The following is a 27,550-nucleotide window of genomic DNA, read 5'->3' on the forward strand; positions in this document are numbered from 1 at the left end:
CGAACACCACAGACCCAGAAGTTTGCGAACGTTCTTTGGAACCCGAACATCCGGCACGGTTTCCGATTGGTTGCAGGAGCTTCTTGCAGCCAATCAGAAGCCACGCCTTGCTTTCCGAACGTTTTGGAAGTCGAACGGACTTCTGGAACGGATTCTGTTCAATTTCCAAGGTACGACTGTACTAACAAACCCTTCTTACAGTTGCTTTTGAACTCTCCTTTGCCATATGTTTACACTTAAGATGCTGTTTTCCAGGTATCAAAAACATGTCTAAAATGTACATAGTTTTAGGGTACACAACACACCTGCCAAGATTATTGTAAAATCTAACTTTAGTAGATCTAGTTTTATACAACAGGAAGAAGAATGCAATGTTTCTGCAACAGCCAAGAATGTTTTTAAATTGGTCATATTAACCATTTGGTGGGGCCCTGGCCTAAAATGTGGAATAGTTAAAATAAATAAATTCCTACAATACTCAGGGATTTGGAAATTGGAGATTTAAAATAAATAAATAAATAAAACTCTTTCCAGATTATAGTTAATTTGCATAAAGTTCTAGATTGCCAAAGTATCAGTGTGATCATAGAAGATAAGGCTAATACTCCAGGTATGGGAGGGAACCAGTGGAGGAACAAGGTTCACAAGGCCAAATAAATATTACAGATACCTCATGATTCTAAGCTACACCTGCTAAAATGCCCTCTTTCCATTCAGCTATAAATGTTTCAGGAGCTCTGTCCATTTCTATTTGGCCACCTTAACTAAAATATTACAGTATAATGCACAAGTGTAGCTTAAGACTAATTGCATGTAAATGAATTAATAACTAGAGACCTGAGTGCTGCTGCGTCACATTTTGGAAGAAACTGACAAAGTCAATATGATATTACAACATTTTTTTATTTGGTAGCACATATCTTTTAAACTCTAAGGACTTCAGCTAGTATTTGACAAAAAGTAACAGTATTTAAGTTACATGAGTTTCATTCTACAAACATTACATACAAAATAGAAGGTAAGTACTTTTTATCTGTATTCTGTCTTACAGCTTTTAAAACAATGAGAATAGTAGAAATAGAGACTGGTAAATGAAATGTCCAATAAGAGGGCTAAAGTTTGCTAAATACTTCCTTCAACAAACAGAAAACACCACTCCAAGCTTTTGACCACAGTTCTGTAAAAACTGCAGCAAATACAATTAAACTGTTTAGTCTAGCTTTCTAGTCAGTGTATCAATAGATAAAGTAACTTGTGTATAAGGCCTTGCTAACAAAAGAGGAGTAATACAATATTTTGAGCAAAGAGAACTAAGAGGAAAAATGTAGATCCCAGATATATCTTTTTTTCTCTGTAGAAATTATTTTATCCCTACTAGGCAATATCCTCACATTTTGCCCAGCCAATTTATCCTTTTTATAAAGGGCCTCTTAATGCCTTATCACCAAGATATCCCCCCACACCTAACTGCTGATGTTCTGTAGTGTAGACACACACTTCCAACTTCATCTTCCAGCTGGTTAATGCCCTAAGGGCCCAAAAGAGAAACAACCAAGCGACCTTCTTTACAAGTTCTTTATACCACTAGTTCTCAAAGGAGGATAAAGCTCACTTTTTTCCTCACTGCTACCAGCCCCACACCCACCACAGGTGGACAGCAACCAGTGAAATGTAAACATGTCGGCAGGCAGGTGTTGAACAAGTCATCATGGCAAAAGGAACATGAGCTGCCTTTACCTAAGGATGGATCAGCCTAGCATCAGGCTGGAACAGAAGCATATAAGATTCCTGAAGTGTGCCTTCTTGCATGTGTCTTCTGTCCTGCAGCCTCACAGAGGAGCAGCTAAAAATTGTACATCCTAAGTCCTTTTACAAAACCTAATGCTTAAATTTAGATGCTGTTGTCCTTTTCAAAAAATAATACATAGCTGTACATACTCATTTAAGTTTAGAATATTTAAAAAAGAAGGATATACCTTCTGCTATTGGTAGAAAACTAGAAAGTCCCAATTTCAGTAGTGCTATCACAAGAAGATGAGCACTGATGGGCAAAATGCCTTCTGACTGGCAATCACATAATCAGAGTTTTAAAGCAATGTTTTTAAACGACACCTTTTACTGATTCAGATTTTTTTTTTGGTTCATATCAGAACAAAATATTCTGTACATTATATATAAATATATATATTATAATAATACTCTTTACAAATATAAAATATCTCATTCAGAGATCCAAAAAGTGCTACACAGACAAAGTCTGGTTGCTGGATAGTTCTGTAACATTTTCTCCTTTACATTCAAATGTAAAAGATTTCTCTTGATCTAACAAAAACTAAACTTTGCTTTAATCTCATTCACATTAGTTTTCATTTTTTGATCTTGTCCAGGCAAGACAACTTTAAAAAAAAATCACATTTATCTAAGGATCGCATCCTGCCTTACATTTTGGTATGAGTACCCAAATGCAGAATACTGATACCTTGCATTAGTTCAGAATGATGCAGTCACATTTAAATTGCTGCATTTCTCAGGGAAAAAATATGGAAGTGGAGAATTTATCATTGCCTGGTCACCATCTCTCTGCATTTGGCCAAGGAAACTTACACATGGCTTATATACTAAAGGTGGTGGTGAGATTTCTGCAAATCCCCCACTCCCAATGCAGCTCTCTGCATCATGACCCACACCATTCCCAATAGTCCCACAACCCTCAAGAGAAGATTTTTGGAGGATCCAGTGGGCTGTAAATAGAAGGAGTCAGAAAATCTCATTCTGTGAACATGAATGAATTCTGCCCTTTTCAGGGAAGGAAAGTTAGGTTCTAAGATACTGAATGTAAAATGCATATATTATGTACTTGGTTATCTACCCCTAAATACAAACAGTTCCAGAATGTCCTTGCCAGTGACTCTTCAAAGAACCAAGGAAAAAGAGGCAGAAAACGTACAGAAAAAAGTAACCCATGGCAAGCTTCCTCAGTGAAACTACATGCAAGCCCACCAAATTAGCTTATACACCTAAAACTGTCATTTCTATGCCTTGTACTGACTGATTTAAAAGTTAGGTTTGCTTAAGCTCACTATATCAATGCTCTTAGGCACACCTCATTTTCATAGGATTGGGTTGTGAGTTGTTATTCACAGAATGACTTTGACACCATTTCCTAAAGCTAAAGCTCTTCTTTTGCCTTCAAAGAAAGAAGTGTTACTTAAATGTTCAGGTTTTGTCTCTCGGTTTTTTATTCATCAGCTGGAGCATCTGCGCTGCTGCCTTCAAAAGACCACTTTTTGCAAGGGAGAAAAAGGAAAGAACACTCTTTTCCTGCTTGTGAAATTAAAACAAAGGGCAATCTCATCAGAAGCCGAAATCCAGCTCTGCCCCCACAACCCAATCTGAGAAACTAAGAAACAACCATGCCACAATTCAATATATCACTGTAAGTGACAAACAAGATTTGCACAGGGGCAATAAATAGTCCAGATGGTGGGATAGAAATCCAGCTTCTGTGCCTGATTTGCTTTAACATTTGCATCAAAGTTGACGACTTGTCATGGAACTACATTTCCCCCACTTAAATACTTTGTTCATGCTGTCCAAGAATATTTACACACATTTCCCTGCAGGTAACATTTTTCCAGCGGCACCACTCTAAAAATCCTATAAATACACTATAAAGTCTATAAAGGACTACATAATGTTTGGGAGAGCATATTTCTTGATCTGTACCTGAGCAAGGTGTCAAAGGCAGTGAAGGACATTCAAGGGCGGCAGTCACAAACCTGCTCAATGTCATAGATCTCCTTTGGGCAGTCTGCAGATAGGATTAATGGTGTGTTCTCTGTCACTACAACATCATCTTCTATGCGTATACCAATGCCACGAAATCTTTCAGGGGCACTCACATCATCCTCGGGGATGTAGATGCCTGGAAATAAATGTGGCAATCCAAAACTAAAGGGCCTGGGTTAAAAACTATGTCACAAATATGCAGCATGTCACTAATGATTTATTTTAAAACATTTATAAACCACTTAATATTTCAAAAAAACTAACAGAATTTAGAAGGCAGGATACACGAATACAGTCGTACCTCAGCTCCCAAATACCTCGGGAGTCAAACGTTCCGGCTCCCGGACAATCGAAAACTGGAAGTGAGTGTTCGGGTTTCCAAATGGTTTTTTGGAAGCTGAACGTCCGGCGTGGCTTCCGCTATTGTTTCCGGCATGCCTGCGCAATCAGAAACCAATTGGAAGCCGCGCCTTGGTTTCCGAACGTTTGGAAGTCGAACGGACTTCCAGAACGGATTCCGTTTGACTTCCAAGGTATGACTGTAAAGGCTTCATTTTCTTAGATTAAGGAATCAACTGTCCAGTCCTCTCCGGTATTAATAAAAAATTCAATTGCACTCATCTTCAACCCTGATACAAATATATGCCAGGACTGAGGAAGGCTATGTGGGCTCACACTAGAGAAAAGACTCTAAACAAGCAAGAAGATTGTGAGAAATAGCTTTGTCCAGTAGTGGTACAATACAAGGACACACAACTCTGCATATTGCATTCGTTGGTACAAGATGGAGGTGGGTGACATAGTCTATTGGTTAGTTATTCATGTCTCTGCAGATGCCTGCTATACAGTGTGGACCAGTCGTATTGTGTAAAAAGAAAAGATTTGCTGATAGTTTTCAAATATGCAAAAGGCTGTCAGAAGAAGAAGAGCACTTAACCACCAAATCCACTGAAATGTATGTGCAACTTGTTTAAATCACAGAGGAAAAGATGTAGAGCAGTGGTCCCCAAACTTTTCCCCCCTCACAGACCACTTGTAAATTGCCATTGTCTTGGCTGATCACTTAATGTGTTTTTGTTTGTTGTAGCAATTGCAATGCACTATGCAAGGTGCTGTATGATTTCTTATTGAATTTTAAAGACATGTCACAGACCATTTGAATGAAGCAGACTCATGGACCACAGTTTGGGAACCCCTGATGGAGAGTTTATGCAGTAAGAAGAACCTCTCCATTCTTAGCCCCAATTCATATGTTTGCCTTTTAATGAGGCATCACATTGAAATCAGTTCTCCATTGGCTTGAGTAGCTGCTTGCCTTGAGAAGATTGATAGGCCTTGAGATGCTCCTGTGAGCCCTATCCTGACCCACACTTTGGGCAAGGTGAGATCTGCCACTGCTCAAACAGTGTCACACCAGTGTAGCATGCTGTGGCTATTCAGCTAGGTCAGTAATCTTTGTTTCTAATGCAGGTATTTTTATTAATGAGGGCTGCCAAGGCAGTTTACAAAACCAAATTGAGAAAACGAAACAGTAATAGAATTAAAGCAGAGCGTTGAAAACCAAAAAGGGTAGAATTAAAATCCACAGCCTCCAATTAAAAACTATTAAAAGTCTCCACTGCTTGCCTAACAGTCATCACGGATGAGCCAGTCTAACTTCCCTAAGGAAGGTAATTTTATAATGGGACCTGCCACAGAAAAGGCTCGGTCCCCCATTCCCACCAACTGAACCTCTTTTGCTGATGGAAGATGATCTCAAACTAAAAGCAGCTTTGTATTGTTCTTCCTGGGGGGAAAACCAGCAACATGTTGCACTACCATGCAGGTGAATATGAAATGTCAGCAGCAACTCTGAACTTGCACAGTGATCCTAAATATACAACCATGATTCTGACCCATACCAATGCGGAGGTTTTTCTGGGGGTTTCCTCATTAAGTGCATCTAGTGTTTTCTTCTTGTAGAAGACACAGCTAAGACGGTGAACCATCGATACATCCACAGTAGAATAAAGCTTGTGGAATCTCTGGCTCAACCTGGCCCAACCTACAGTATTGCAGGTTCTACTGAAATAATACCCTATTTTATGTGCTCAGAGCATTTTGGAAAAATGTAAGTTGTTGTGTTTAGTATAGTGTCAGCGCCCCTAGAAGCTCAAGTCTTGCTCAGCCCTCAGGTTATTGTCCTAGGTTTTACCAGATGCTGCCTACACGTCTCCTAGCTTTTCATCATTGCTGTAAAAGCTAGAAATGTAAGAAATTTAGAAATGTGAGAACTAGGATTCTCAGGATGGCAAGTTAGGAGAAAATACCATATATGCCAACCGAATGGCAATTCTGTGAACCCATGGTATACATGCACATACATGTATGTTTATAGTTGTAGGCATTTGTATACACAAGTGTCTATACATGCACACACAGTCCTGCAAACTTTATTCCAGCATTGTTGAGAAGGTGTATTTTTACCTGGCTCAATGGTGATCACCATGCCTGGCTGGAGGGGGATCGATCGAGATACATCAGGGGTGTCGTGAACATCCATTCCCAGATAATGTCCTACATGATGAGGGCAGTATTTCCGAACAGCCTACAAGACAAGGACATATTCCTAAAGGAAGCAAAATGTGAAGGGACGCACACATTCCTTCAGCGCTGAGAGTGGAAACATACATTGAAAGGGAAGTATGCAACTAATTCATAGTTCTGGCTTCTGTACAACTAGCATCATTTGATTCCTCTCATTTGTCTTCTTGTTCCTGAGCCTCTCACACAAAACAAAAAATGTTTTGGTCCTAATGTTCAGATTCACAGGCAGCTGGTTGAAGATAAAAAGGAAGCTTCTAACACAAACAATATAAGGAACTTATTGTTGTGACTACAACTAGCTCAGTGACCTTCAAATGTTTTGCATTAAATTGCAGACCTATCGGTAGGAATCAGCTTCAATAGCCAAAATTGCAACCTCCATTTTGAGATACAGTTTTTCTCTGACCTCTTAGGTGCACTTAAACTGTGCTCATGAAGCTCCCTGAAACATCTCCCTGACTACCACTGGAAGGCAGGAGTACTGCAGCTAAAAGGATCACTTGTCTGTCTCACCACAATAATTCAGATTTTCCAACAGCTAATTCACAAAATGCTCTTTTTAACTGGGCAATGTGTAGAATCAGGATCTTCACCTTCTTCCACTAGCCAACATAGGCAGTGGTTGGAATTGCTCCTAGTACAGTGGTACCTCAGGTTAAGTACTTAATTCGTTCTGGAGGTCCGTACTTAACCTGAAACTGTTCTTAACCTGAAGCACCACTTTAGCTAATGGGGTCTCCTGCTGCTGCCGCGCCGCCGGAGCACAATTTCTGTTCTCATCCTGAAGCAAAGTTCTTAACCTGAAGCACTATTTCTGGGTTAGCGGAGTCTGTAACCTGAAGCGTATGTAACCCGAGGTACCACTGTACTTGCCTTCTCTCAGTGAAGGGGAATAGGAGGACACAAAGCGACTGCTGTCCATCTTGAGCAGACAAGTGCCTTTCTCTAGCAGGATGTCCCCAGGGTTTGTTTTTGTTGCATGTGGGGAGCGCATTCTGCATTTTTTTTTGGTTTATTTTTTTTGTACATTTTAATTGCTTTTTCATATAAACAGAAGAAAACTAGGACAAATTCAGAAGTATTGCCACAAAGTTGCTATGTCTGATTTCCAACCAAACTGTAGCACGTATACTTTGGAACTCTCTGCACACTGATATCATGCAAGCACTTTCACTGTACAGTGGTACCTCAGGATAAGTACTTAATTCGTTCTGGAGGTCCGTACTTAACCTGAAACTGTTCTTAACCTGAAGCACCACTCCGCGCCGCCGGAGCACAATTTCTGTTCTCATCCCGAAGCAAAGTTCTTAACCCGAGATACTATTTCTGGGTTAGCGGAGTCTGTAACCTGAAGCATCTGTAATCTGATGTGTCTGTAACCCAAGGTACCACTGTACTCTATTTGCCACCAGCTTAGAACATTTTTGTTTGGCCAAGCCAATCCAGACATGTAGATGTTGATGCATTTTAATCTCTTTTTCATTTGCATTTCATTACTTGTTTTTATTTAGTTTTAATATCTCTTTTACACCACTTAAGAGATTTTGTTACAATCAAGTGAAATATAATTTTTTTTTAAAAAAATACTGTAATTCCTCCCCCAACCCAAAACCTTCCTCCACAATAATCAATGTTTTCTCAGGTGGCTGACAATAATTGTTTTGCACAGTAAATAAAAAAGAATGTCACGTGGAATAAAGGTCTTCACTAGTGGTTTGAGTTCTAAGCGCTTTACATTTTTCTGTTAACTTCTCCATCAAGGCTAAGGTCTAATCTGTTTTTACCATTTGTCAAAGGAATTTAATGTACCTCCAATATCTAGCTACAATGCGTTTGGCTGCCACAAAAAAGAAATATCAAGAAGTTCTTAATACAGTGGTACCTCGGGTTACATACGCTTCAGGTTACATACGCTTCAGGTTACAGACTCCGCTAACCCAGAAATAGTGCTTCAGGTTAAGAACTTTGCTTCAGGATAAGAACAGAAATCGGGCTCCAGCGGCACGGCGGCAGCAGGAGGCCCCATTAACTAAAGTGGTGCTTCAGGTTAAGAACAGTTTCAGGTTAAGTACGGACCTGCGGAACGAATTAAGTACTTAACCTGAGGTACCATTGTACATCAAATTCTCAGCCTCACCTTCATAAACTGAAAGCAATGCTAGCTCAGTATTGTTGTCAGTGAGCTGCAGCGACTCTCCAGGTTCTTTTCTACCTGGCAATGTCAGGGATTGAACCAGGGAGTATGTGAATGCAGCTGACTTATGGCTCATCCTCTGTGTGCATTTATAAAAGGATATATTCGGCCTGATCCAAGTCACAGGATTGGCTTGCACTTTCAACAGGGTCTCTCTAATCTGCTACATCTTTCGACGTATCATAGAAAGGGAATTGAATTTTACTTTTTTTAAAAGCTTCCTATAGAGGTGAACATCTGATCTCCCTCAAATAATTCCAGGGAGTGGCAATCAAAAGAGGGAAATAACCTGTGCTGAAATACTATTTGTGCTTCTGTCTGTCCATCAAAGAACAAAGCAAGAAAAACACACCTGTTGTGTGCAGCATTACCCAGGGAAACAGAATCAATGTGACTCGTTAATAAGACACTTCCAGAATAGTCGGATTCCTACTTTTTATGAGAACAAAATCGCTCTGTGAGCATACCTCCCGTAACTCTCACCACCACCACCACCACAAAATGCAGCATTTCCCTCTCCTCGCCTGCCCCCTGTGGCAGTTCTGTTTAATGATATCACAGACAAGTTAGAACAGTCCCACCCTACTCAACTGACACTTGTCAGGAATTAAACTATTGCATGCCTGACTTAGCTGAATGTTCTGCCATCTGCTGCACGAGAAAGGTACTGCTACCAACCCTTGGTTTTACAAGACACATCCTTTCTGGACCTGCAACAATACCAGAAATCGCAGAAACACCCACATTGGCAGGAAGTTGGCACTTCAAAATTGCAATGGCCAGTTTTGAAGTGCCTGTTTACTTTTTTTTATGAAAAAGGCAGTAGATTGCTTCCTTGCATCGTTATCTACTCACAGTACCTTGAAGAGGTGGTTCTCGGTGGTGCTTTTCTGTAGGATCCCCAAATCTTTCAGCTTCTGTCCAGTGAGGGTCAGCATGAGACTGTAAATGTTCTCTAGGCTCACGCCTGGAGAACACAGCCTCAGGCAGGACTTCTGGACTTCCAGTACAGCCTGGTACAATTCTGCTTGGGGACTGGAGAACCTGAGAATGAGAGACAAATGCAATCACTTCAAGCAGGGTTTGAACAGGAAGGAAAGCCTGTCCAGGCTACAAAATAAAGATGTGATGTGACCCCACCGAAACCGTTCCACATCAGAATGCAGGTGGAGAAGTGCACGTTCGAATACTCGCCTCTTATCAAATACGCTCTACGCATCAAAATCTGGTATGTTGAGGAGAAGACAAGGCTTAAAATGCTGGCTTTCCACACAGGAAGGGGAATGAGTGCCCCATATATGTCTTTTTTTAAAGTAACTTTTACTGTGTTTTCCAGATAGAACATACAAAGTATGCACAAAATATGAATACAAACTAACAATTCAAACAGAAGCCCCAGCTGCATTCTGAAGTGGAACAGAACCATGCGAAATATCTGAATGAGTAGGGTAGTTCTGCATCACCACAACCATAAGCCATTACCCTCATGCTGAAGTTTGTGAAGCAGGCTGATCGTTGTGTACTGAGAAAGAACATGCAAGTATATGCAGGGGAGAAAAGCCCCTGAAGCACAACGAACTAGAGAAAGGACAGTGGTGAAGAAGAGACACTTTTGAGGAAACTCAGCAGAGCAAAGCTATCACAGGTTTATTGAAATTGTACCTGGGTTCATTTCCCCAACACCCTTCCAAAACTCCCCAACAGGTAAGATGCAGGCATGCTCAGGAGACTGCAAGCTGCAGCTCTCTCATGACCTCAAAAACAGTGCGGTATTCTCCTGCTGGGAACAGAACCTACCTGCCATTGATGGGCCAAGTGCGGGTGATGTCGCTTACATAACCAGAGTATTCACATCCCCCGTCCAGTAAAACCATTTCTCCATCCTGGGGCAGAAGAAAAAGCAATTCATGCAATCAGAGGCAGAAAATAAGAGAGAACTTTTTGAACTTGAATTCATGCATAATACTGGGTGGGATAAACTACTACTACTTTTTCATCAGACAGAAGACCAGGGTGTTGGAAGCTGTTTTCCAGCTGTAGTCCTGCCCTTTCCTGAACATCCTGTCTGCCTAGGTTAGGCCAAAGCAATTTTTAAAAGTTGGTGCCATGTTTGCTCAAGACAGTATGAGATACAAAATAAGCATCTTCTAATCAGATCAGCTTCTCCTAGAGCAGTGCTTTAAAGAAAAATTCTGAGTTGCACAGAACTCTACCAGCCAATAGATTAGACAGATGGGCTATTCTTAGCTATACAAAAGAGGAAAAGCTGTTTATGCACAATTACAGATTGTTCCAATGACCCATGAAGCCAACTGCAGGTAATGCAGGAATGCAGACCTGTGACCTTCCAGATGTGGTTGGACTACAATGTCCATAATCTTTGAGCATTGGCCATGCTATCTGGAGATTATGGGAGTGGCAGTTGAACCATACACGGAGGGCCACAGGTTCCCCATCTGTGTCCTAAAGGTAAATGAATATGTTTGAAATGTTTTGCATTGCCCATGATTTAGCTGAAGTAACTAAAATCTTTGTTATAGATGCCGACTTCATGTTCTCTACCTTATGTAAGTCCCTCTAAATGTACGTAAATGGTCACCCTATTTTGATGGGTTCTTATTAAAATCACAGACGGCTTGCAGTGTAAGGCCTGCCTGCAGAGACTTGAATGGGACAGACGTAATCATCACACTCACTGTCTTTAAAAATAAACACCATTCACTTATTTTAATAGGATTGATATATTATTATTTTATAACATGCTGGAAGCATATTAAAACCTTATTGTGATCTCTGTGACAGTTCAGCTCAACTGGATGGAAAGCGTACAAAAGATTCTGTTGTTCTGATAAACCTCGAAATCCATTTCAGGGCAGCTGTGATCAGCGTTCTTAAGTTCCAGAAGGGAACGGTGGAGATAAAAGACCTTGTTTTAAGAACTGAGTCTCACCAGTAATATGCTACTCTAGAAAGAGTCCACCTGCTGCCCTGCGACAAGAGGGCCTCCCTGTGCTTGTGCGCTTCAGCTGTTCATTATCATTCCTATATCCCCCCAATCTCCCTCCAAGTAATCAGAACAGTGAAATCCCTTCCTTAGTCAAAAGCCTCCCTTTCCCCCAGCAATTATTAGTCACCTGTTAAAAAGCATCATAATTTTGGAAACTGGCAGGCATCATGTGGCCCCATTCACCAGTCTCTGTGTAAGGAAGGAAAGGAAGGAAAAGAACATCTACTTCTGAAGAAATAGACTTTTCTTAAATGACTGAATAATCAAGACCTGGACTCTGTGACACTGCATTCAAACTAAGAAGGGGGAAACAGTGTTAGGGGAATTCTGCAGGGACCATCCAGATACGAGAACATGCATTACATCTGTTCAGTTTTTGTGTACAGAAATATAGTCCCTTATTATTCCCCCCACAAGGAGCATCATATTTGATCTAGATGTATGAGAATGTCCCAGAAGTTCTTTGCTTGGCTTTTTCGAGAGGGAGTCCCTGTTTTACTTTAGTAATGTGTATCTCAATAAACCATTCAGGAACAAGACTGTGTAGCCCTCTTTTTAAGATGTCTTAGTCCTGCTCTTTCTTCACTGCTCTCTTCAATGGGTCAATGATCACACGCCCCTCAAGGACAGGCGCTGCTGCAAAACTACTTGAGTTTGAGGCTTTGCCATCGTGGTGGTTAATATATACAAGTAATATGGGCCAGACATTGTGATTATTTCTACACCAGCAACCCTGATGGTTAATGGCATCAGCCAGACCATTCAGTCGGGTTGATTCATGCAATACGAGCCACAATAACTTACAGCAAACATGGGACCCTCCAAGCTCATGATATCTGAATCAATTACCAGAGTTGAAGAAGGGGTGATACAGAAGATGACTGTTTGAAAATATTCACTAAGATAGATATTTTCTACACTGACTTGGAAATTGGCTCTGCTCCCTGGAGGACTCTCTTTGCCTTCAAACACATTTTTGTTGCCTCCAGCATCTTTCTTCTACCCTTCACAAATCAACCGACGACACTGGTACACAGTAGGAAATAATGTAACAGCCTTCCCTTAACCTGGTGCCCTGCAAGCGTTTTGGGCTACAACTCCCATCAGCCTCACCTAGCAAGGTCAATGGTCGTGGATGATGAGAGTTGCAGTCCTACAACATCTGGATGGTTAGGCTGTAGCTAGACTCTAGCACAGTATAGACACATTGGATTTGCAGGACACTTCCACGGTACAGTGGTACCTCTAGATGTGAACGGCATCTGTTCCAGAGCCCCGTTCACATCCTGCGCGGGTCGCGATTCGCCACGTCATTTTGAGCATCTGCGCATGCGCGAGCAGCGAAACCCGGAAGTAACACGCTCCGTTACTTGCGGGTCGCCGCAGAGCGCAACCTGAAAATGTTTAACCTGAGGCTACGTCAACCCGAGGTATGACTTTATGCTGATTACTAGAATAATCTGAAAGGGTGATGTTTGTATAGCTCTCATTCAGAATGGGGGACTCAAATTGTACCTCCAAAATCAATCTGCTCCCACACTAGCAAGAAAGGTTAAGTTTAGTATACATGTGGTCATATAGCAGGGATGGGGAACCTTCGGCTCTCGAGAAGATGCTACATTACAGCTGCCATCACCCCTGATGGACTGGACCGGCTGATGGGAGTTGTATGTAGCCCTGCAACATCTGTTGGGCCACAGGTGCCCCACTCCTGTCATACATGGAACTGTTTGTAAATCACTCTTCAACATAAATAAATCACTCAGCCACCATATCAAAATTCAGCACATAGCTATTTTTGAAAAGTGTGAAAACCTGGCATGATTGCCTCTTATGGTTAAAACACGAGACATGAAGTTTAAAGCATAAAAGAGACCAGATATGCCAACACAGAATAAGCCAATCTGCACATGGGGTGGAATGTTGGGCACCAGGAGTTCCACTGTCTCTCTTTGCATTTGGGAAAGGGGTGCTTCCAGTAAGCAGGCAGGTAAAACTGATGCTTGCTGAATGCAAAATAACTGGAGAGAAATCACAATTAACAGAAAAAAAGACAGGGAATGAAATATTGCTTATGAAACAAGGCTTATCTGACCAAAACACTATTTGCTCACTGAGCACACAGTGGTATGTTTGGAGTGCTTCTGACATTCTGTACATTTCAAAATGTATTGGGCCAAATAAATCTGGTTTTGGCAACTTCCGAGATTTCATCCGAGATTTCATCACTCCTTTCTTTGCTTGCAGAATGCAAGCCTCGTTTACTAAGACACACACACACAGAACGCTTTATGTGCAGACACCCTCTGAAGGCAATTACTATCATTGAACAGTGAAGGTTCAGTTGTCAAACCGGAGATCTTAATGGGAAGATTTGCCAAACAACAGCAGTTTTGGAACCAGTCCATGTGAACTCTGTGAGGACAACACCCAAGATAAATGTTACAGCTTCTCTGATTCAAGTCAGATATGCAAACATAACAAGGAAAAAACACTGCAGAGTCACTCCATAGCTCAGGCTTTGCTGAGGCATACTCCTGGCCACACCCTCTCCTCCACGTTAAGCTAACTATGGTAAGAGATGGCCTGGACACACACCCAGGAAGCAGAGGTCACAACTCGGAGGGGTGCACAAAACAGCAAACATGGGTCAGAATAAAACTTCTCCAAATAGTTTAGCAAGGCTCCAGAGAGATGAAGTTATCGGTAGGTTGCAGTAAGAATTGTCAGAATCCATTTGGTTACCTTGATGAGCTGGTTGTTTTTCACATAATGCAAGGTGTTGGATCTGTTGCCACCTGCAACCACAGGAGGATAAGCCAAAATATCAGCACCACGAGCCCGGCACTCAAATTCGAACTGGAATAATTAAGTCGGAAATAAGAAAAGCCATTAATTCTGGCTCAGGATTGCACAGTACGCATCCGAGCCCTTCTCTGCTTGTGCATGGACAACAAACCAATGAGGTGTAGAGGATACAATGTTGGGCTTGGATTCACTGGTAGTTTTTAAGTGGCTAAATCAATTACAGATTTACACAACTCCCTTTGCCTCAGACAATTCTCCCATTTGTTGTATTTATCTCCTGGATGCTTCTGATTTGGGCTCATTGGATGAACTGTTTGAAAGAAATGTGGAAAACCAGGAGGCATTTCTAATTCCATTAAGCACATTCTCTGTGGCAGGCTCAATCCATATGCTAGCCAATTCATTTCTTATGCAGGGAAGAAAGACTTGTAGGTCTGTACAATGCACAATATAGAAATATTCAAGTCATTATGCTTGTGTGAAAGAATTACACATTCTTGGATACGAAGGTATAAAACCCTCATATGAGAGTGCATATGAAATAAAAATATTTGTTGTTTGACTAACATGCAAAATTGTAAACACCTCTTCAGGTTTGCCAGCTTTTTCCTAAACTTCTCTGAAGCCTCACTCCCATGTCTGTTATCCTTTTGATAGGAAGTAAGTTTAGGGAAAGATGCATAATGAGTTGTGGCAGAGCAAAGGCCTATATTAAGCTCCCATTGTTGTCTTAGAAGGAAAACTAACAGTGCAATCCTCCACATGTCTACTCAGAAGCAAGTCCTAGTGAGGCCAATAGGATTTATTCTGAAGTATAAGGTAAGATAAGGTAAAGGTAAAGGACCCCTGGGCGGTTAGGTCCAGTCAAAGGGGTGCGGCGCTCATCTTGCTTCAGGCTGAGGGAGCATACGTTTGTCCGCAGGCAGCTTTCCGGGTCATGTGGCCAAGAATGACTAAACTGCTTTTGGCACTACAGAACAGCAAGATGGAAACCAGAGTGCACAGAAATGCCGCTTACCTTCCCGCTGCAGTGGTAACTATTTATCTACTCATACTGGCATGCTTTCGAACTGCTAGGTTGGCAGAAGCTGGGATAGAGTAACAGGAGCTCACCCGTCGCACAGATTCGAACCACCAACCTTCTGATTGGCAAGCCCAAGAGGCCCAGTGGTTTAGACCACAGCGCCAGCCGTGTCCCCTATGAAGTATGTGTGCATAGGACTGCTGCCTAAGAGGTCAATGCAATACTAAGAGGGGGGATGTTACTGTTTCGTTTTTGTTCTATTTATCTGTGCTTTTATCCTGTATTTTTATCTTGTGAACCACCCTGAGGTCTTATGAAGGGCAGTATATAAATTCAATCAATCAATCCATCCCAACTGCATGAAGAATTATGATGCTTTCTCGGATACTACAAAGCACATACCTTAGCATACAGAAATGCTTCATCCACTGGAGCTTTGCTTGCAAACATTGTCTCCACAAACGCCTGTCAAAAAGTCAAATATAGAATAAGCATAACTTAGGACCCAAAACCAATCTATGGCCTGTGATGACATTCATCTCTACAGCTATTCCCAGAAGGCTTTTACTGCTGGGCAGGTCCACCAGAGGTGCCAATAACTGCCTCTTTCACAGCATTTCACAGCCAACACAGAGCATTACCACTACTCTGAATATGGCCACTTGAACCGGTACATAAAACCACCAATGTATGAGCTTAAGAAAGTTGTCATAAATATCAGCAGTGACTGAGGGTAAGAGGTTTCACATGCCACATTTTATGACAATGACCTGACCCCAAACCCCACACCCATTTCCCATGCTAGCTTTTGCACCACAAAAGAGGGAGATATTTGTACAGTGGTACCTCGGGTTAAGTACTTAATTCGTTCTGGAGGTCCGTTCTTAACCTGAAACTGTTCTTAACCTGAAGCACCACTTTAGCTAATGGGGCCTCCTGCTGCCGCTGCAGCATGATTTCTGTTCTCATCCTGAAGCAAAGTTCTTAACCTGAAGCACTATTTCTGGGTTAGCAGAGACTGTAACCTGAAGCGTATGTAACCCGAGGCACCACTGTATTAGGATTGTATAAATTTTCAAAACCATACCCCTGTTTCTGTCATTACCCTCAAAAGCTGACAGAGGTTTGTTCATGGAAGTCTGAAACAAAGCAGGGTCAATTATGTACAGCATCTTTCAGTTTCTCACACAGTTGTTAGCTTGCCTCCATGGTATAAAGCCCACCTGGGTCTGGATGTATATCTGCCAGGACTGCTGTAAATACATTCTAATCCTGGTTGAGGAGGGAAATATGGTGGCAAGATTCCAAATGCTTGGGATCTCTTAGTCAGGTATGTCTCCCACATCTAACACCCAGTTAAACAAGGTAGCCAAACATGGGAGAAAAACACATTGCATGCTCCCATACAGATCTCAAGGCAATCTGTCCAGACCAGTCACTTCTGGCTTTATGGTACAGCAGCCTCTGGAAGCAGAGTCATAACTACTCAATTCAATTCAAACCAAGCCACAGTTAGCACAAGCCATGTTTTCTGATACTGATCTGCTATCTAATCTAAAGTAGTGATTCTTTACTTGAAAATTCATGCTTGACCTTCATCAATCTTCCGTAATCATGGCTTAATGTGATGCCCGAATTAGCCTGTATCCTCAGTCACTTGACATCAAACCATTGTTTTCTTTTACAATGCAATAAAATAATGTCCTTAATGAGTAAATAAAGTTGCAAAGCTTATCTAAAGCAACATGAATATTTATTGTAACAAGCGTCAACACAGCAACACAGTATATGCCAACAAAACAAAAGTTGTAAGATTAAGAGCAATAATAGTGTTGGATTTACTTATAAAGCCCCTGATCCACTTTCACAGGCTTTGGTACCTACTTGTGGGTCCCAGCCCATAGGCTGGTAAACACTGTTCTACAGAAGAAATCTGAATGTTGGAAGATTCTGGACAGAGAAATGGAATCCACCACTACAATACATAATTATGAACATCAATTTGGATAGCTTTAAAAGGGGTTAAAAGAATTCATGAAGAATAACACGACCAATTGCTGATATATGTGCTGGCTGTGTACCACCTGCAGTGTTTGAGGTGCCATGCCTCTGAATACTAGTTGCTAGGTAAACAAAAGTGGGAGGACTATTGCACTGATGTCCTGTTTGAATGCTTCCTATAGGCACCTGACTGGCAACTGTGAGAACAGGGTGCTAGAATAGATGGGCTTTTGGTCTGATCCCGAAAGGCTCTTTTTTATTCTTAGCAATATTCCTATTTGGAAAAGGCGAACCAGGAATTACTATCATTAAATACATCATTATAAAAATCTATAGTCAAAGAGCATGTTTTCAAATTTAATTTGAGGTTGATCTTATCCCACATCATCAGAAATCATTTCCATAATGGATTATTATGGATTTGCAAAGGCCAGTTCTGCTTCTTTAAAATGCCCCTCAAAGTTTATTCCAAAACCCTGCATTCTAAGGCCAACCACAGGATGTCACTAGATACATAACCCAAGATAGAATTGGCTCAGATTGTGAAACTAAGTACAGTAATAACGAAGAAGATCAAGTACATTTGGTTCCCACCTGATTGGTGTTTTGTTGAATTACTTTGTATGAAATTAATAGTTGTGTTAGCCAATAAAGGTCTTGCCGTATTGGAAAGCTTAGTATACAAACGCCTTCCCATAAAATCGAAGAATGTATTTTCCTTGGGATTACCCACTTACAAAAGAACAGTCCCCAGAACCATCCAACCAGAAGCAACCCAAGTTTGTCCACATCCCATCTCTCCTTTGAAAAGTGTTTCTGCACTTTTCTGTTAACATCCTGTTAGGCACAACTGCCTTGTCCCATACCTGTGATGTCACCTTGCCAGCAATCTTCATTCTCTCAATCTCTGCAGCAGATTTAACCAGTCGTAGGTTTTGCACTAAGTGCCTGATTGCTCGGATACGATTCTTGCTTCTAGCTTTGACTTCTGCCAGGTGTAGCAAGTAATCAGAATGGAGTTGTGGATGCACAGGTTTAGCAAAATCATACCAAACCATACTAGATTCATCTGTGAAACAGAATATAAACACACATTAGTTTAATTAGCCATATCTATCTTGGGGGAAATCAGTACTTTGAAAATCTGCCTGAAAGGAATTAGCAAGAACTATTGCTGAAACTATTCTTTCTATTCCAATGCACCATCCACTTAGAAACAAAATTGTACGACTATATATTTTGGAAAGTTTGCCTGTTCTCCATGCATCTGAGGACATCACTTAAGTTATCTTAACCATGCTTTACATGGCGATTACTGAGATCAAACAGAAGGTTTTCATCTCTGTTTGAATACAATTTTGAATTAAGGTAGCAGACTTTTCAAACCTGCACTGATTTTAATACTTAAAATTCCCGAGCAATGCTGGGTATAAGGCTTCCAGCTAATTATAAACTGAGAAAATAATAGAGTTGGAAGGTACCTTGGAGGTCATCACTCCACCCCCCCCCCCGGCTCAATGTAGGATCTAAAATGCAGGATACAATTATAGATATTTCACAGCTGAAAATTGTCTGTGTAAATAGGATATCCACTTCCCTCAATGTAAATATGTCATCTAATCTTATGGAAAACCAGGCCTTTGGATGATATATGTCAGAAAGAAGCAAGCCTGTCAAGAAGACACATTATTCTTCCCTAATAGTCATTATTCAAATAAAGGGATCCTGAAGGGAAAATGCAAATGTTTGCCACAGTACTGAAGACTTCTGTGATTTTTCTACTATATTAGTAAAGATTCCTGAGCCACAGGCCATCCAACAGCCGCAGGAGAATCAAAAATGTTAATTATGCAACTTTTCTCAAGGGGTGGGTGGGTGGGAATTACAACCAGGTAGCTGGGAGCACAAAATTCCTTTGCATGTTTCCACTATGCTCTCCACCTGTGAGCAACCTGCCCAAAGGCTTTTGTACACCCTGCCGAAACTCCTACCAATCCACATCTCCTGTATGTTTCTTCTTCTTCTTCTTACCTTTCAATTTAGCCACCAGGTGCCTAAACTCTTCTATGGTATATGCTTCATCCACGCCCGTGAGAGCCACTGCCCCGTCCGTACCAGACCGTGGTCCATCCCATAGCTCCCTGCTTGGATCCCGCCGTGGGACAAACAACAGAGCTTTGTGGGATGGCAAAGGTTTGCCAGGCACAGTCTGTAGCACCAAGATGCTGTCAGGCTCCTGGAACCCGCACAAATACAGGAAGTTAGTGTCCTGGTGGAAGGTGTACGGAATATCATTGCTCATGTAGTAGGTAGGATTGGATAGCAGAATCACTGTGTGGTCCATCCCTGGCACCTCTTTGTGTATCTGAGCCATCAGCTTGTGCCTACGGAGAGCATACTCCACTTGCGACAACCCCGGTGTTACTTCTCCTGTGAACAGAAATCAAAATAGCTATTCTTGTTTCAAAAACACCTCTTCATGCTGTTAATTTTCTGCGCTATGCTGCTAAGCAGCAAATTTCCCTCCTCTAGCATGCCATTGCTCCTCTCTTCTTTCCACCTCACATCCCCTTTTCTCCTCATCACTATTCTTTTCCCTACTCCAAGATGGGAAACTTGCTGGACTCCAGCTCCCATCAGCATCAGCCAGAATAACCAACGGCTGGGGTGATGGGAATTACAGTCCAGGAACATCTGGAGGGCTACAGGTTGGCTACCCCTGCCCTGCTCCAATGTGTACACATTCTCAGCTTATTTCACAGTCATGTGTAAGAAAAAAAAGCTCCATTTGAAATTAACATTAATTCTCAAGGCATTCCACAAACTAACGTAAGGATATTAATTTTTAGATTGGAGAATAGGTGATGATGGAGGAAGAAAATAGGTACACTTTAACCCAATTGAAATACTACATTTTTTCAGCTTCTGGATATTGCACAGACAATGGTAGTGCTGGGTGCAACCTTTAAGGTGAAGTCAGAAGAGATATTAGATTGCCCAGCGAAAATTTCTCCAAAACTTATCAAGCTTCTAACAGTGAACAATCATCGGACTATTTTTAGTATTATAAGCTATGTACCTAATAGCTCCAAGGAAAAATTCTCTTTCTCGGAACTGCAGATTTAATCTGTCAACCACATTTTATCTGCAAAGAATGCAAAGTACAGAGTCTTTTTAACACAACTGGACTGAAGAAACAAGAGCTGCTGATTGCAAATGAGGTACACTCTTGGCATAATCTATGACCACAATCCTGCACTCGTACATGTTAATGAAGTTAAGTGGGACGTTTTATGTGAGAACTGCACCCTTAGGCTACAATCCCTAAGCAAGCTTACATGGAAGGAAGTCCCAGTGAAAATGATAGGAGACTAATGCTGCAAGCAGTTATATGAGGTTCTCAAGCCAAAGGTCTTTGCCTAGATGTTTATGCTGCCTGTTTCATATGGCTACCTTGCATTCAGAATTTTTTCCTTTACAATAATCTGGGTTGCCTCTAATGATCCCATGAGTGGCATTCTACTCCTAAAAAGGTCTCTCCCAACACCTGCTAATGAAAGTGGGTGGAGGCAACCTCTGCTCATTCCAGCCTCTGCCCTCTGCTGAAGGACCCCCCCAGAATAGCATGGGAAGTAGTGCAGGCAAGAGGTAGAACTGGTGAAAATTATGCCTCCCACTTCCACTAACAGGTGCCTCCACTGGATCAAACCCATAATGAAGAAAGTACAGTGCAGACTGAAAAGTACACTCAGAGACAACATGCCAGTGAATTCCAGTTGCTGTAGGAATACAGTAGGGAAGGGTTGTTTTCTTCATGTTGTGTTTGGAGGCTTCCTAGAAACATTTGGACACTGGGAAGCATATTGCTGGACTATATGTTCCATTAGGGCCTCTCTTATGTTGGAATGGAAGAACAAGGGTTCAGTTTTATAGTAATCCAGTAATATTTTGTCCTAGTTTGCAGACCACCTGAAACCACAACTAAGCTTTAGTATACTTGCAACGTGCTAAATATGGGACCATAAATGTGGACGCTTCGCTCCTTCCTCACCGTGGCCACTGCCATGCTGCTTGGAGCTAAGCCGTGCTTTGGCTTCACATCATGTCTGAACCTAGATTTATGGTTTGTCTCTTTCCATATATAGCGTGAGCCTGGGTTCAGACACAATGCAAAGCCAAAGTATAGCTTAGATTCTGGCAGTGTAGCAGCAGCAGCAGCAAGAGTGGAGAAGAGAATAAACTGGATGTTATTTTAGTCACATGCAAGAATATGTTCACCTTTAAACCATACTTAAAATGACATGTGAACCAGCCCATAGTAATGTAATTTTAACTTACTAGTAGAAAGGCAGGGTATAAAATAATACACAAATAACCACACAGTGCATTCCGATACTAATTTGATTGAACTCAGTGGGACTTAAACATGCATGACAACAGGATACATGTTTGGAGAGAGAGGCAAATCATAGAATACAAATGGAAAATAAAAGTGTTTGAGATAAAGGAAAAGGATTGTCACTTTTGGAAGAAAGCATGGTTGAATAACAATGAGTTTCAAGTGTGGGTGAATGATTCCTTTTCTGGAACACTGACTGCTAGCTATACAGTCGTACCTTGGATCTCGAATGCCTTGGCTCCTGAATAAATCGGCTCCCCAACGATCGAAACCTGGAAGTGAGTGTTCTGGTTTTTGAACGATTTTTGGAAGCCAAACGTCCGCTGGGGCTCCCACAGCTTCCGAAGCCGCACTTTGGTTTTTGAACGTTTGGAAGTTGAATGGACTTCCAGAATGGATTCCGTTCGACTTCCAAGGTATGACTGTACAATTAAATGACGGTCCCAGGCCTAATTTACAAATGTCAATCAAGCAGAGAGGGTTTATTATTTACCAACTTTTTTATTCCACTCTTCTGTCAGAAGCACATCAGTAAAATGACCTAAAGGACTATTGGAAACAAAACTGTCTTCCCTGTCCACTTGAAGACTCATAAATATGGGCCCAGACTGCCATGGGAAGGTATTCCAGATTTTTGGTGCTATGATAAGGAAGGACCTGACATTCTGCCCACCTGCTGCAACTCTGCAGGTAGGAAAATATGGAACTGGTGTTCAGAAAAGTTCTTAGGGAAGGAGGTAAGTTCTGTCAATCATAAGAACTACAGTGGTACCTTGGGTTAAGAACTTAATTCATTCCGGAGGTCCGTTGTTAACCTGAGGTAGCACTTTAGCTAATGGGGCTTCCTGCTGCTGCTCAATTTCTGTTCTCATCCTGAAGCAAAGTTCTTAACTGGAGGTACTATTTCTGGGTTAGCAGTGTCTGTAACCTGAAGCGTCTGTAACCCGAGGTACCACTGTATGTGGAATTTTTTTTCTGCTGCTGCTGTCATGGAAATATTTGTTTACCATACCTGCTTGGTTTGCATATTGCCTTTGCTCACACATGTACAGTGGTGCCTCGCAAGACGAAATTAATTCGTTCCGCAAGTTTTTTCTTCTTGTGAGTTTTTTGTCTTGCGAAGCACGGTTTCCCATAGGAATGCATTAAAAATCAATTAATGCGTTCCTATGGAGACCGCTTGCCAGGCTAGCGGTGCGGAAAAGGGCTTTTCTCCCCACCGCAAGCCTTCAGCACAGGTACGGGAACAGAGGGGAAGGCGCACAGCGCTTCTCCTCTGTTCCCGGGGCTTGTGGTGGGAGGAGGGTTTTTCCTCCCCACCGCCAACATTCAGAACAGCATTCTGAATGTTGGCGGTGGGAAGGAAAACCCTCCTCCCACCGCAAGTCTTCAGGACAGCCTTCCGAAGGCTGACGGCGGGAGGAGGTCTCTCCGCCCCACCGCCAGCCTTCGGACAGGTACGGGAACAGAAGGGAAGGCGCACAGCGCTTCTCCTTTGTTCCCGGGGCTTGCGGTGGGAGGAGGGTTTTTCCTCCCCACCGCCAACATTCAGAACAGCATTCTGAATGTTGGCGGTGGGAAGGAAAACCCTCCTCCCGCCGCCAGCCTTCGGAGGAGCCTTCCGAAGCCTGGCGGGGGGAGGAGGGCTCTCCGCCCCATCGCCAGCCTTCGGAGCAGCCTTCCGAAGCCTGGCGGGGGGAGGAGGGCTCTCTGCCCCATCGCCAGCCTTCGGAGGAGCCTTCCGAAGCCTGGCGGGGGGAGGAGGGCTCTCCGCCCCATCGCCAGCCTTCAGAGGAGCCTTCTGAAGCCTGGCGGGGGGAGAAGGGCTCTCCGCCCCATCGCCAGCCTTTGGAGGAGGTCCGAGGACAGTGGGGAAGACGCACTGCGCTTCCCCGTTGTCCCGGAGATTTCCCTATGGGCCTTCGTCTTGCGAAGGAAGCCCATAGGGAAATTCGTTTTGCCAAGCGCCTCCAAAACGGAAAACCCTTTCGTCTAGCGGGTTTTCCGTCTTGCGAGGCGTTCGTCTTGCGGGGCACCACTGTACACTTTCCATTCTCCCATTTCACTGTTCTATACTTAAAACTTTTGCTGTATTTATCTCAAGTTTTATCTCATATTGGGATGCTCTATTATTTTAAGCAATGAGTCTGAACGGATTGAGAAATGCATACACATGGATGATACCTCTTTGGAATTTTAGGAAATACTTTCTGAAGGTGAATTCCACTAAGGATGTACAATTTTCCTCCTCTTCATGCAAAATAAAAAGAATCTAATGACACAGCTTAGAAACTAGTGTCCGTGGATGCTATCCTATGCAAACATGGCAGGGAGTAAGTCCCACTGAATACAGTGTTTCTTACCTCTGAGTAAATATGCTTAGGACTGTACTGAAATGATCCTTACCTGGTTTCAGAAGATGTGGATGTGTGAAAGGGCTAGGTTGACCTAGGTACCGGTTTGGAATCTTCCTTTGCTCAACAGGCTGGATGGACAAATTCCGAAAGAAACAGAACTTGCAGTCTAAAAGAAAACAGCTACATTGTGTCAAGCTGAAAGACCTTTCTAGGTGTAATACAGTCAAGTCACACGCTTGCCATTCTTAAGAACTGTTCTTTTCACCTTTCTTCTAAGGCAAATCCACATGGAATAACCTGCAGTGCAAGCCTATATATGTCTACTCAGATGTAAGCCCCACTGAATTCACATGTACTTACTCCAAAAAGTAGCTATGGATGGCAGATTCAAAAAGATTTAAATCTTCAATTTACTTACAAATGTGACAGAACAGAATTGCACAAATTCTCTTTAACTTTCAGAAAGGACATCACTTTTAAGATTTTTGTTTGTCTGTCCTCAGTATTTATTTCCATCTCAAAGGCTGCAAATACCTTAGCCATGGAGCTTACCCTCCTTTTACCAGGGTAAGGTTAACTGATACTCTTCTACTAGAGGGGTAGGAAACCTGTGATTATCCAAACATTGGTGCTCTCCAGCTACCATTAGCCCAAGTCTGTATGATCCATGATCAAGGATGCTGGGAGCTGCAATCCAATGACTTCTAGGGAGGGCACAGGTTCCCCACACCTGTTCTACAATATAACTAAAATATTGCAGTGATGCTTCTATTAACTACTAACCATCCTTTCAAAACCATACAATGAGATTAGAGTGTGTGTGTGTGTGTGTGTGTGTGTGTGTAAGAATGTGACTGTATTGCAAGTTACATTCTGGTATTCCTTTTATCTCTTCCTGTGCAACACAGTATTTTTAGCAGTATTTGTTTTGTAAGGACACAGTCCTAACTCTCCTCTGCCCTGGTAGACCTTGTAATGCTTATGTTTCTCTTCCTTGAAACTGAGTAGGGAGTACTACATGACACGAAAACATTTTACCATCTGCCCAATTATTAATGCACTCTTATCAATATAGATTTTATTCATATGCACTTGGAATATACTGAAAATATTGAGAATCAGACTTATTTGAGGGAGCGGGTATCAAAGTATTTCATTCAAGTGCCAAAATACTACGTTTGAATAAACTGCTAACATTCACAAGAGTGGGCAACTAGGTGGGTACATAAAAATTGCAAATAGACATCACTACAGACCATGAATACAATCTAGAGAAAACCAGTAGTAGCTGAGGTTGAAATCCTGTGAATAAAAACCATTGAATTAAGTTGGGTTGGGGATGCCAAACTCTGCAAAGGGCTGCAGCTGTAGAACCCAGTCCCTGCGTAGGTTCAGGGTCTCCTATACACACTTCCTTAAGAGCAAGCCCAGTTGCACACAACAGGTGTTTCCGAGTAAATATGCATGAGATTGGACTACATACTCACTGAAGTTAATGGAAACTAGAGTGATGACTGTCTACTAGAAGGAATTACCCAATTATTACCCCTCATAAATCTGCTCAGGAATGCAACTTTTCAGCTTTATACTTTGCATGTTTACTCAGAAACTCAGTAGGACATATTCCAATATAAGTACTGTATGAATAGGCTGCCCACATTTTCATGTAGAAATAAATCCAACAGAATTTAAAGGGTCTACCATTAGTAAACCATTAGTAAACATGCAGATGACTACAACCTCCCTCACCGCTTGCATTTTGCAGCAGCATCCCCAGGTGCAAATACTACTGAGCTCCGTAGAACTTTCTTCCTAGAAAGGGTGCTCAGGTCTACAAACTTAAGACCCAATCCAGTCATTGCATTCTCAGAAGTCCCACTGAATTCAATGGAACTTAATGCTCACATAAGTGTTTGCAGAGGATTGCAGCCTGATCTTATGCAGAGTTGGGCATGCCTAAGCCTGCTGATGTCAATAAAGTTAAGTGTACCTTGTACTGCATAGAATCCAGCTACCCAGAGAGTTTGGATTCTCTATTTTACACCATAAACTAGCAATTCAAGCATAACAAGTTTTTAAAAATAAATTTAATTTTCCTTTTAAAGAAAACTCAGTGTGATCATACAGGTTTTCCTATCATATAAATCTTCATTTTTTACACATTTTGGAAGGTGATATACAGTATAGTATAAAAAATATAAAAGAACTAGATTATCTTGAGCATTCACTTTCTCAGTTAAAAACCATTAATGTATGTCCTTTTAATCTGTACCGTGTAACAGATTGTTTCAAAGGTTGACAAGGAAGCTTAACCTTATTTTTTTTTTTCCAATTCAACAATTCAAAATTAGTAAGATAAACAAAAGACTTTGAAACAATGGATTTTTTATTTGCTTTTATAGAATTGCACAAAATTATCAGAAATGTACAAATGGAAGGGCCAAAATAAAGAGGTTTGAACAAATGCAAGTATAAGAGAAACTATACCAGGCAGTTTCACAAACTACACAAAAGACATAAAACTAAAATTCAGCCATGCTTGAAAACACAAGTCCACTAATCTCTGTGTGGAAGAGTTAAAACACATAATTTCTCCAACTGAGAACAATGAGACTTAAATGAGTATATAACTCTCCTATCTTGAGATTTTAATGAATTGCATTGTCTGAAAACTATGCTCTTTTTTATGACCTCAGTTCTGAATTCAGAAGTTGATGAAGTTTTAGCGACCCTAAACATCCGAGAACCTTTGTCTTTTGTCTTTATATGAATTCTTCCGATTAACCTAATATGACCTTCTGAAGATTTTGTGTCTCATCATAGAAATATATTTTAACTGGATTAATAAGCCAGTTACATAAACTGGTTTCCGTTGTCCATAGTGGAAACTAAAGTGCACACACAGTGGAACCGAGTGCCTAGCGTAAGGAACTTCCACCCTCCCCAGAACGAAGGAAGCTCATCTTTAGAAGGAAAGAAAGTCTCTGACCTGAAAAGCTGCACATGCCCCTTACAGGCTGCATAAGTCTCTGTGCTAGGAACAACACCATGGCTGAACCTGCAAGGACAGCACCCACCACTACAGGGCGATCTCTGAGGGGAAACCGGCGTCCCTCTTCCTCTCTTTCCCAAGTCCCCACTCCCTAGCATGCCAGCCTAAACTAAGCTCAAATAGACCACAGGCACGTTGAGAGGACCTTCTCCGCTTTGAGTCGAAGTTTGATGGCGTCATTACGCCCATTTCGACCGGAGATTGCATCCCACTTCCTTCCTTCCTAGGAAAATTTTTACTTTGGCGACTAAGTAAAACGCCTGCGTGTAAAAACAAACACAGGGAGACCCATACTCGCGCGCAGAGAGCCCGTTTAAGTTCAGTTATTGCCCT

General features: G+C 41.8%; 1 protein-coding gene across 2 annotated transcripts; it reads right to left on the minus strand.

Moving 5' to 3' along the window:
- Positions 1–884: 884 nt before the first annotated feature.
- On the minus strand, positions 885–27,378 carry XPNPEP3 (X-prolyl aminopeptidase 3). Of its 2 annotated transcripts, none has more exons than XM_081928331.1 (10): positions 27,155–27,378; positions 24,215–24,331; positions 19,441–19,839; positions 18,276–18,478; positions 15,811–15,873; positions 14,322–14,435; positions 10,367–10,452; positions 9,430–9,613; positions 6,256–6,376; positions 885–3,925 (listed from the first exon to the last, which is right to left on the minus strand). In XM_081928331.1, the coding sequence occupies exons 1-10, from the start codon at positions 27,213–27,215 to the stop codon at positions 3,759–3,761; spliced, it is 1,515 nt and encodes a 504-aa protein (XP_081784457.1). In that variant the 5' UTR covers positions 27,216–27,378; the 3' UTR covers positions 885–3,758. The 2 variants fall into 2 exon arrangements, with proteins under 2 accessions (XP_081784457.1, XP_081784458.1); XM_081928332.1 differs by lacking the exon at positions 27,155–27,378 and adding an exon at positions 20,489–20,554.
- Positions 27,379–27,550: the final 172 nt, after the last annotated feature.

The sequence above is a fragment of the Podarcis melisellensis genome (genome assembly GCF_964234715.1).
Source record: "Podarcis melisellensis genome assembly, chromosome: 10".
Classification (NCBI taxonomy): domain Eukaryota; kingdom Metazoa; phylum Chordata; class Lepidosauria; order Squamata; family Lacertidae; genus Podarcis; species Podarcis melisellensis.

Bases quoted from the DNA above. Each gene is read 5' to 3' on its own strand.
- XPNPEP3 (XM_081928331.1), bottom strand. From the start codon at position 27,215: ATGGTGTTGTTCCTAGCACAGAGACTTATGCAGCCTGTAAGGGGCATG. The intron at 9,614-10,366 runs GTAGGTTCTGTT...TCTCATTCTCAG, and splicing joins ACTTGGCCCATCAATGGCAG to GTTCTCCAGTCCCCAAGCAG. The intron at 3,926-6,255 runs GTAAAAATACAC...ATTTATTTCCAG, and splicing joins GGTGATCACCATTGAGCCAG to GCATCTACATCCCCGAGGAT.